Source organism: Cloeon dipterum, chromosome X, assembly GCF_949628265.1.
Source record: "Cloeon dipterum chromosome X, ieCloDipt1.1, whole genome shotgun sequence".
Classification (NCBI taxonomy): Eukaryota; Metazoa; Arthropoda; class Insecta; order Ephemeroptera; family Baetidae; genus Cloeon; species Cloeon dipterum.
This window is the reverse complement of record NC_088790.1, coordinates 16,934,129-16,944,592: the sequence shown is the minus strand read 5'-3', so window position 1 is coordinate 16,944,592 and position 10,464 is coordinate 16,934,129. Positions and strand designations below refer to the sequence as shown.

Genomic DNA, 10,464 nt, shown 5'->3' with positions numbered 1-10,464 from the left:
CAGACCAAACCAATTTATTCATTTTAAAATACGTTAGTACTAACAATCAGAGATATGTAATAGAAAAAAATACAGTAAGCACTCGCGTAAAAAACTGATTTTACTATAATAATTCTAATCAACACGACGGGTTGAGTCAGACCACTTCAGATGAATTGTATCGGCGTCCGTGCTCAATTGACCAGCCATATAGAGCCCTGCACTATTGCGCTTTTTGAATATTGCACTGATCTGACAAAAATTGCAAGTGCATCAAGATCCATCAAATTAATACAATAACGAGTCAAGTGGCTCGAAGTTATAAAATGAATCAATTAATAGCTCTTGAAATTTAACTTTCGTTTAAACTTTCAAAGAATAAAAGCTAAAATCCACTCAGCACCAAAGTAATTATATCCCAATTTTTAAAAATCATCTCCAAAATTATTTTATTTAGCTTTTTTGCACAAACTTGTTTTCTTCTTTGAATGAAAAACAAACTAAGCAATTTAATGAAATTTGCATGATACGTGTGTAATTATGGTTGAGGATTTTTTTATTTCTTTTAAGAGTGTATAGGAATTTCCATCGGTTTTAATTATGGGTTTCCTGTTCAAGCCCATTATTTATAATCGTCACAGGAAAGGTACTGTTTTGCGCTTATTATTTCCTACTCATAGCTTTTTTCCTTTTTTTTTACTATAATTAACCTAATCTACGAGGAAATTTATTGTGCCGTTCAACTGAAGTGCGAATAAAGCTCTACTTATTGCCATTGCCAGTCACTCACATTATAATAGTTGCGTAAAGTCAACTGTCGCGCTGCAAAGGTAAAAAGTGTATAAAATTCTTAATAGGCCACGTAACTGGTGCAATATATTATATATAATATGCGGCCTAAAATTAGAAACGCTAAAGCAAACCGAAAATAACATACATATCTCTCGCTTCTCTTCAGTCTTGACGTCTCTAACGCTAAAGATGCTAATTCTTCTAACCATCATTTTTAATACTTATCTTACCATATGATTCAATTTGCCACTATTGCAACACAAACAGCCAGCTCCTTTACGGACAAAAAATACTCATTAAATTCGCGAAATCCACTAAAAAATAAAACTATCCTCTCGTGCGAATTCTATCGTTGCTTCAGCGTTGTTGCTTGTACTCTTATGAGGGTAAACGCTCAAGCTGAGTATGTAGTTAGGGCAGTTTAAAAGTTAAATTTATTTATGAATTACCTAGTAATTATCGTAACTATATATTTCTTATTTTCTCGCTGTCATAAATACGATAAATATATTTTTCCGTCTTGCAGTGGCCGGTGGTAAAATTGCGCATGTCAAACAAACTCAATTTTCCTTGTTGCAAGAAAAGGCTTAACAATCAATTTGACAATGAAAATTTAAATGATTTGAGCGATGCGCTCACCAACCCAGGACAATTTATAGCCATTGAAAAGTTCCCCGCAAATATTTTTTCCTGAAGCCTTAAACACCCCACTCTCTATTCGCCAATCAGAAAGTATTTTGCTACTGCAGCGCCAAGTTTGAAATCAACACCTGCATTACACAAGAGGAAGAGGCAGCGTCCGAATTCGCTGCTGTTTCCGGACACCAGTGTTGTTTCCGTTGGTGTGTTGTTGCTTGCGAGTACGGCACCTTTGATAGTAATCTACGTGGGTTGGACCTGATTTCACTAAAACTGACCGCTCCCATTCGCAGAAGGCAGAGTTTATGTATTTTTGCCGAGACGATGAAGGTGTGACGAGTTGTTAATTGGCGTGAATAGCGCAAACAAATCGTGCTGTGGTTGCACAATTTTTGCATGACTGCTGAGAGGCGATAATCGTAATTATAATCCTTACTGTATAACACTAGTGAAAGGTCCTCATCGACATATTTTTCTTTCAGAACATGCGCTGACAACCTGATGAGGAAATTTTGGAAGGTGTATTAGATCTGATTTTAGAATCTCATTTTTTTGCAACTGCAAGATCTTGGAAAGGAAGGATGATCTTATTTCGAAACAAAAGGTTGTTGATGCAATGCTGCCTGTACCTGGCAGGAGTGGGCTGTATTTTGTACCTTTTCAAGTCTCACGCGTCTAGCAACAGTCACAACATTGCCCACAGTTTCAATGTCAACACCCTTCATTCAAACGTATTATTACAGTTTTTTTGCGTCTCAAACAACTCGTGTTAATATATTTTTGTTAGACAAAGTACTCGGAACTCTGCTTTGAGGATGGCCTGAAACCCTCGATTGCCAACCTGGATGAAAATCTCCAGTCCTGGTCGCAGGCCATCGACAGGAAGTGCCAAATTTTGTATGGCAAGTACCAAGACTTGTATTCAGTTAGTGTGCGACGAGGAGCGCTTCACCTGCCTGCAAGGTTCAAGGACAAAGTGCTGAAGTGGATGGGAGGAGACCACAAACTTGTCTCTAAAGTTTACAACCAGGTATGGATATCATTCAAGGCAGTGATTTCCCTGTGTCTTACCCTTTCCAACAGACAGTTTTCCACGTGAGAAATCTCTACAGCTTGGAGCACACTGTTTACAACCCCCTTAGGGCAAAGCGCCCCTCTTCAGGGTCGTCTGGCAGACTGGACTCGAAAAGCTATGTCAGCAAGCTCGCAGCATCGACCAACAATTCATGCGATTTTTGTAACTTTCGTGAGATGACTGCAGAAGATGTCTTTGAAAGGTAACAATTAACTAAACTAATAATTTTAAAACTCAAATAACTAGCCATATTTTGTCTACAAGTATAGAATATTATTTGTTTATTAAAAAGTGGAATTATTCTTACCATAATTTCTTTTGTTGAAGCGGGATACAAAAAAATAGTCTGCGAGTTTCCCAATTCCTTGCACAGGGAAGTGCCTAGATTCAAGCGTACCAATTAATTTTATCGAGTTTTTTTTAAATCTTGTATTTCGGGCTTATCATGCAATAATTGTTGATTCATTGAATATAACAAATTGTGTTATCTTACAAGTTTTGTCACTTTTGTGGTAGTCTTAAAATAAGTGTGATTTCATGAAATCTATTAGTATATTGAATGTTTTGACATTGCAGGAAATCTTGAAATAATTGTCTTGACGCTGCGGCTATTTCACTACTGAAAAAAAATCAAAATTGGTCAATTTTCTCTTGTAGAGACATAAAAAATTGATTAGTAGTTTGTCAGCTCAAAAATTGGTGATAAAATAAATGACACACCTGACTTAAACCTTATAATAATCTGGACCAAATGAGACAAGTCCTCATAATTTTTATTTTGCTTGATCATTTTGCAAACCTTCATGTTTCCTTTTTAATTTCGCAGAATTGAGGGAAAGCATTCCGTCAGCGCCGCTAATGCGTTCAAACTGGACAAGTGGCACGGTCTTATTCTCACCAAGAAACACAACCCCGTGGACTTGAATCTAGAAGAGGTCCTTGATCTTTTCAACACCTCCCTCAAATGGTTCCACAAAGTCCACTCCATCGATTCAAGCGCAAAGTACGAACACTTGCTCTTGTTCTTGCGTCTTCACAGTAAATTTTCCAGGTACCCAAATCTGATCTGGGACAGCCTGCCGCACGCCGGAGCATCACAGGTGCATCCGCACATCCACACGATGATGGATCCGAATCAGTATTACGGCTCGCACCACGTCCAGCAGGAAGCGGCGCGCAGGTACCATCAGTACACAGGCAACAAGTACTGGGATGACCTCATCCAAATTCACCACGCCCTTGGTCTCACCGTCACACTGAAGTCTGCAGTGGCTGTTGCTCCATTGGTGAGAAATCGTTTTTAAATAGTTTAATTTGCTCTGCCACAAGTAATGCCAACTGGAGTTGATGACTAACTATTTTAAAGAGATTGAATGAGAGAAAAATCCTATTTTAAACTAGTGAAGCCAAATGTTTCATTTTTCTTTAAAAGTCTTTTACTCTTCAAAATTAGAGGAAAAATTAAATTTCAGCGCTATCAAGCTCAATCTTAAATTATTCTAGCCATCAAAGCTTACTAGAAGCATTCAAGCGGATGCAATAGTCAAGTTAAAAACAATTTGCTGGAATATAGTTATGGAATAGTTCACTTGGGAGATGGTGGCCAATAAAATCTCTTATGCATTAAAACTGGAACCTATCAATTAACAATAATTATAATTTTCCATTTGCAGACATCAAAGAAAGACCACGAGCTGTTCATCCTGTCTGGTGAACCGTCTGTCGACTTTTTCTCCCTATTGCACCAGGCTGTGCAGACCTACTACCACGACCTGTCCATCTACTGCTTCAGCGCAGGACTGGCATTGCCACCCGCTGAGTCGATGAACCTCCGAAGCCCAGCTGTGGTGCGCATGGGCACCAGAGGTGACTGCAGCAGCGTGCACAGCGACATAAGCTCTTTAGAGTTGTACTCGGTGAGACCTGCACTGCTCACTTCTCAAATAAGGAGTCAACTGACCACGCTGTTGTTTCAGGTGAACAACGTTAATGTGGATCCGTATAGAGTGATTGGGGCCCTGAGAAAAAGAGTGGTCAACTATCTGCACAGCACGGACGCTTCAGTCGCACGCAAAATGGTGGTTTGGCCGTGATTTCAAATTTACGTGGCCTTTGTTTATGAAGCCTAGTCATCTCGCTCTCATTTATAATAAATTTACAACGTTACTCAAAACAAACTGCATTTGTTTCAATAAATTGCAATTTAAAATGAAGCCACTGCTACTGACCAATTGTTTTAATTTGCGGAAGGTTTAGTGACTGCCAAATGTATTAAATCTTTATTTAAGTTCCAGCTCTTATTTTGACTGCCAGGAAAATAATGTGACATTACATAAAAACAAATAGAATACCTAAAATTTACCGAAATCAATATTTATATCATACATATCAGATTTATTATGTTCACCTTATGATCATGAATGACTTGAATAAAATCCAATTTATTAAGTTATCATTTATTTATTGTATATGGTTTGACAAAATTTCTGGTTAACTGTTATCGGAAATTTGATTCTCAATTTACTGCTAGGAAAATAAGTTGATTTTTATACGATATACATCTCTTTTATAGCATTTCAATTTAATCAGAAAATTGGCGCGAATAGATTTACAGTTATTAGCTTTATACTTTCAAGTCTTTCAACTAGCTTCAAAAGCAACATTTCCTCTCTGAATACATGATATATATTCTTTTTATGTAGCGCTGCAGAGAAAACGCACTCAAGATTTCTTTTTAGGCATCTATGTTTGTTGTTTCTCGTTTATATTTTACCAACATTTTGCTCAACAAGAATCATCTTTTTCTATCATTCCAAAAACCCCCACCCCATCACAATGAGTGCATTGATTTGTTACAATATTTTTTCATCATCACCACCTAATAATGGCATATCAATAATTAATAAGATTAAATTTACTTCAACTTCTTCAATCAATTAAATAGCACGTTAGCAGGTGTTTATTTAATTTCAAAATTCTTAATGTGAACGGTTTAATAAAAATAAAATGTATTATATTAAAAATTGGCTTTCAAGCACCAGCTGAAATCAAGATTTCCTTGTTATTAGAATTAGTTTTCTTTCAATTCCTTGAATTGTACCATTTGTTGAGTCTCTCTTTTTAAAGAAATCGCATTCGATGTAACAAAAAATTTAGTACCACTGAATGCCACTTAAAAATGTTTTTGTAAAATCTGATGATGGTAGGCCAAATTGAGCACGACTTTGCACTGTAGAAACGATAATATTGAATTCAAGACGGACTTCCGTTGTGCGAATTTCTCTTGATATCAGCAGGCTTTTGACAAAAATCACAAAAAAATGAAGGTGAAATAAGGGTACCTTTGGTATTCAAGTATGGTAATTTGAAAGGCTCTACAACTAAAGTTCATGGCTTTGAATATGGTAAATTATTGTGCTTGAGACTCGAGTGCAATCAATCGCAAACATTTTAACAAGTAATTATTGTGATAAGGTTAACTCAAGCGCAATATGCAAACAGGTTATACTCCACATGTTCTTCAACTTTCTAACAGGGCTAATTGTCCAAATTATCACATGGTTAAGCTGCGCTCATAATCCAGACTCACTCACAATCAGAACAGCCAAATACAATCAATCCTCAGAAGCATGTAACTTTTTCCACCAACAGAATTTCCGATCTTCAAAAAACCCATTCAGGAAATAAGTATATTGGACCTCCGTCTGAAGTTGAAATAAATATGATATGCACGTTGACTAAAAAAAATTAGCTTCCGAGACACAGTTGCATCAACAAACAAATCTACTTTCTCATGCTTAGAAATTATAAATAATAATTTAGGTGTATTAGTCTAGTTGGTGCCATTACGAGTTACAGGCTACGCGCAGTGAGGCGCACTTCATCATTTCTTTGTGTAATTCTGCTCCCTATTTTGTAGAATAGTAATGATAATAACTTTATGTACACTTTTCTCTTCAACTGTACTAGCAAGAAGCAAAATCAACAAAAAACCAATAGAAAACAATCAACAAGAGTCTGATGCCTCAATAAAATCAGGATATTGACCTCGCAAAAATTGACTGCTGCTCTTGGAAATTAACCAGGTTTGTTAACTGTGCTGATTTTTGTTGTCTGAAGCAGGTAGAGGAGACAGATAGTTTTCATTTGGCTGATCAATTTAGAAGTCGGCAAACTCCTTTGCACACTTTTCGGTGGAAGATATTCGCAGGGCTTCTTCTTCGTAATCGTCAAAGTTGCTTGTGTCCCCTGGTCCCTTGCATCGTGGAGCAAACGGTGCTTCCACCTGAATTTCAAAATGATTGATGTGAGTGAGAGGAAAAATCAGTGGAGTTTAGTTAGGGGAAAATGTATTAATTAGAATTATTCCAAGATTGAGTAAAAACTGATAGGCACCGATATGGAAAGTTTTAATCAAAAGGGCCCAAAAAGTGCTGATTTGATCAATCTAATTATTTCCTTAACTAAGATCGTCTCCTCCAGTAATTACATGAAATAAATTTCACGGCTTTTAAATCTTGGTTTTCTTTAAGGGGTTCTAATTAATTAACTGATTGCAAATCAGGATATCTCTTTTCAAATAGATAAGATCAGGTAACAATGGTATGATGTCACCTCAGGCAAAATTAGAAAAAAACACGTGAGTAATAGCTGCAAAGTCTGTGATAAAAGATGTCAAAGAATCGCTAAAAATCTAGCTCGGAGCAGAGTTATAAAATAATTTATGTACAGCTCTACGCTCTACCTAACAGATATTTTGTCCCCTATTCACAGATAAATAATAAAGCACTAGCCTTAAGATACTCTACAACTAACTAGAAGTGGTAAAATAAAATAGAAGAAAAAGTAAACAAACCAAAAAGCATGCAGGAGCCGAGTTGAACAAGAGTTATGTGTAGGAGTGTGATTGTGTTAGAAATCAAGAAATTCGTTAGTGAACATAGGCGTCGCTGAAATGTCGAACAATGAACTGCTCTCTTTGTAATCGGCGAAGTGCGTCGTGTCACCGGCAAAGCGCACTTTCGGTCGCATCGGCGCCTCTACCTGCACAATGCGTGGTCAGTCATGATCATGCGTAAGTTATTATACTTGCACTCCTGCTACAGGTGGAAGGAAGTTTGTAAAATAATCAAAAGGAATAAAAAAAAATAACTAAAATAACGACCATGCGTCGGAAAAATTGCTATTTACAAGCAAAGCTGACAAGAACAAGCGACAAACCCTTTTTTGAAAGACTGCGATCCAGTCAGTGGACTGGAACCAGCGGTGGTTTTTGATGTCATTGACGTGGTTACGCAGGTTGCCATAACGCTTGGTGAGGTCAACCTGAAGCAGGTTGCGCAGCAGGTCTTTCAGTTCCGAGCTGAAGTGTGATGGAAAGCGAACCTATATAATTAGCCGAGATTTAGAAACGATTGTTGCTCAATATGACTGACTCACCTTTCCAGATACAATTTTCTCGTAAATTTGAATAGGCTGGTCAGCAAAGAAAGGCGGGTATCCTGCTGCCATTTCATAGACCAAAACGCCTAGCGCCCACCAATCGACCGCTTTGTTGTATCCCTGTCAAATAATTTTATTATTTAATTCTCAGATATTTAAAAATTCATATTATGTTTTGATGATTTAATATTATCTGGGGGAAAAACAGACTTAAGCTGCTTGGTTTTCATGTAAGTGGCTAGAATTTAATTCAAAATTAGTTTTGATACTATTAGACTTGTAACACTTAGGATTTTTGCACTTCATAATGGCACAGATCCACGAAACTTTGAGATAATTAGGGAATTGATCACAAAATTTATAAACTAAGAACTTGAAATTTTATATCTAGCCTTGAGTATTTTTTCTTTTAACAGATTGCCGGACCAAATTAGACAGTTTACTTAATTAACCCCTGCATTACTTTAGTCTACTCATCCTCGTTTATAAAATATTTTAAAGTTATTTTAATCTATAAATTAAAATTTCATACTCTGCTGAGGATGATCTCAGGTGCAAGATATTCTGGTGTTCCACAAAGAGTCCACGTCCTGCCTTTGACTCTTTTAGCAAAACCAAAATCAGTCACCTGCAGGCACAAATAAATTTAGGTCCATCCTTCATAATTGTGAATTTGGCATCATCGTCACCTTCAGGTAACCTGTGTTGTCGATGAGCAGGTTTTCTGGCTTGAGGTCTCGATAAATGAGGTCCAGGTAGTGGAGGTACTCAAAAGCAAGCACAATTTGTGCAGCGTAGAATCTCGACTGGGGTTCACTGAATCGGCCCACCTTGCGGAGGTGAGAAAACATCTCGCCTCCAGGTACATACTCCAATACCATGTAGAGGTTTGAGTTGTCCTAGATATAAAACATTTAAATCTAACAAACTCGTTCAAATTTACAGATAGATAATACCTTGAAATGGAACTTAAGGCTGACTAAAAATGGGAAACTGATGGCTTGCAGGATCTTCTTCTCATTCAGAGTGTGTTCTACTTGCTTAAGTTTCACCACCTGAGAAGGAAAATTAGCCAGGAAAGAATAGTTATCCTTGATTTAGTACTTTTTGTTTGTCTAGAATCTTCATGGCGTAATATTCCTTGGAGGCTTTGTGCTGCACCAACATGACTCTGCCAAATGATCCTGTCCCAAGGGTTTTTATTCTGTCAAATTCGTCTAACGCTGCTGTATTCTATGTAAAATAATACCAGGGCTTAAGGACAAGTTCATATTAAAAACTTGAACACCTTACCGAAGGATTTCTCTTCCACTTTTCTTCATAATCCTCCTTAGCTTTTTCCAAGAACTCCTTGACTGAATTTGAGAGTTTTAAATATGGTAAAATATATAAATTTGGCATAATTACCGACTTGCGAAGCTCCATTCCTACCTGACGCTTCCTGAGGTTCGTTGCCCTTTTTAACTGTAGGTGTGTTGCCCATCGTGTCTCAGTTATTTATATATGTATATCCAATCGTAGTTAATTCCGCTGCTACTTCGCCTCCATAAGATCCCTCTGTTTAATTCAATTCTTCACAATGCAGAGCACCTAGTGAACAGAAAATTTACATTCATTTTGTATTCATTTCATACTGCTGCAATCAATAAAATAAACGTGAATAAGTCGCTCCAACTTATCATCTTTACCACGAAGGAAATGTCTGATGATGAGAAATGAAACAAACTTATTGGCATTGTGTGTTTGCAGAAGATTATATGATACGAACAAGAAATACAACTTGCGAGTTTTATCATTATCAGGAGATTAAATTAATTATATTGCTATCAATCAACGATTTGGAATGTTGGGAATTTGACGAATTTAGATCTGATCAAATCGTCCGATGCGAATTGCAGAAACTCAAGACAACCGGAACGAAGTGCTTGAGACAACTGATTTTCCACTTGCTCGAAAGTACAAGCAGTAATTTTTCTAGCTGATACTCAGAAACCATACATCAAATTGACAACTTCTTGGACCATCTAATTTCGGACCTAAATGTAAAAATTAGGGAAACAAAAGTGTGCAAGATGGCCACCAACGATTTGGGTTCCAGCAGACCGACAACAGCAATCGAGCGATTTCTGGGCTAATGCTCACAAGTAAAGAAATTGGTAGAAATCCCTAGAGGAATTTTTAGGGACAATGGACATCAACACTTCTTACCTTCATACAGTTTAGAAAAACTTTGGTAAAAACAACAAAACTCCTGAAAACTCGGACCGAGTTTACGAAACAAGGACGATACTTGCCAAGGAGCTTTCAATTTCATAGCAGGTTATTACTTCTAACTTAAAACCGGTAAATGTATATTTTCAGCACTTTTGCAATTTTTAAACAACCTCAACTTAAAAAATATGAATTAAAATCAAATAAAGCATGTATTGTTATTTAAAGAACAGTGGTGTTCTGAAAATAATCAAAATATCATATAAAAACGGTTGTGTTATCCAGCAAAAAAACCGGTACGTAAAAATTTTGTAGTAGAGCTGACA

The 10,464-nt window shown here is 36.9% G+C and overlaps 2 protein-coding genes across 7 annotated transcripts; one reads left to right on the top strand and one right to left on the bottom strand.

Moving 5' to 3' along the window:
• Positions 1 to 1,459: 1,459 nt before the first annotated feature.
• Positions 1,460 to 4,662, top strand: LOC135946599 (uncharacterized). 2 transcript variants are annotated; one of them, XM_065494886.1, is made up of 9 exons: positions 1,460 to 1,648; positions 1,704 to 1,829; positions 1,893 to 2,141; positions 2,198 to 2,440; positions 2,494 to 2,687; positions 3,312 to 3,488; positions 3,537 to 3,771; positions 4,159 to 4,401; positions 4,462 to 4,662. In XM_065494886.1, the coding sequence occupies exons 3-9, from the start codon at positions 1,992 to 1,994 to the stop codon at positions 4,576 to 4,578; spliced, it is 1,359 nt and encodes a 452-aa protein (XP_065350958.1). In that variant the 5' UTR covers positions 1,460 to 1,648; positions 1,704 to 1,829; positions 1,893 to 1,991; the 3' UTR covers positions 4,579 to 4,662. The 2 variants fall into 2 exon arrangements, with proteins under 2 accessions (XP_065350958.1, XP_065350957.1); XM_065494885.1 differs by having other exon boundaries at positions 1,460 to 1,829.
• Positions 4,663 to 5,263: 601 nt separating this feature from the next.
• On the bottom strand, positions 5,264 to 10,265 carry LOC135946600 (cAMP-dependent protein kinase catalytic subunit 1-like). Of its 5 annotated transcripts, none has more exons than XR_010575524.1 (11): positions 10,136 to 10,265; positions 9,335 to 9,517; positions 9,221 to 9,282; positions 9,032 to 9,160; positions 8,884 to 8,982; positions 8,617 to 8,826; positions 8,460 to 8,555; positions 7,925 to 8,047; positions 7,706 to 7,870; positions 7,341 to 7,528; positions 5,264 to 6,770 (listed from the first exon to the last, which is right to left on the bottom strand). XR_010575524.1 is itself a non-coding variant. In XM_065494888.1 (10 exons), exons 2-10 carry the CDS (start codon positions 9,408 to 9,410, stop codon positions 6,645 to 6,647), a joined length of 1,086 nt encoding a protein of 361 aa, XP_065350960.1. In that variant the 5' UTR covers positions 9,411 to 9,517; positions 10,136 to 10,265; the 3' UTR covers positions 5,264 to 6,644. The 5 variants fall into 5 exon arrangements, 2 of the variants coding, with proteins under 2 accessions (XP_065350960.1, XP_065350961.1); XR_010575526.1 differs by having other exon boundaries at positions 9,359 to 9,517; XR_010575525.1 differs by lacking the exon at positions 10,136 to 10,265 and adding an exon at positions 9,616 to 9,638.
• Positions 10,266 to 10,464: the final 199 nt, after the last annotated feature.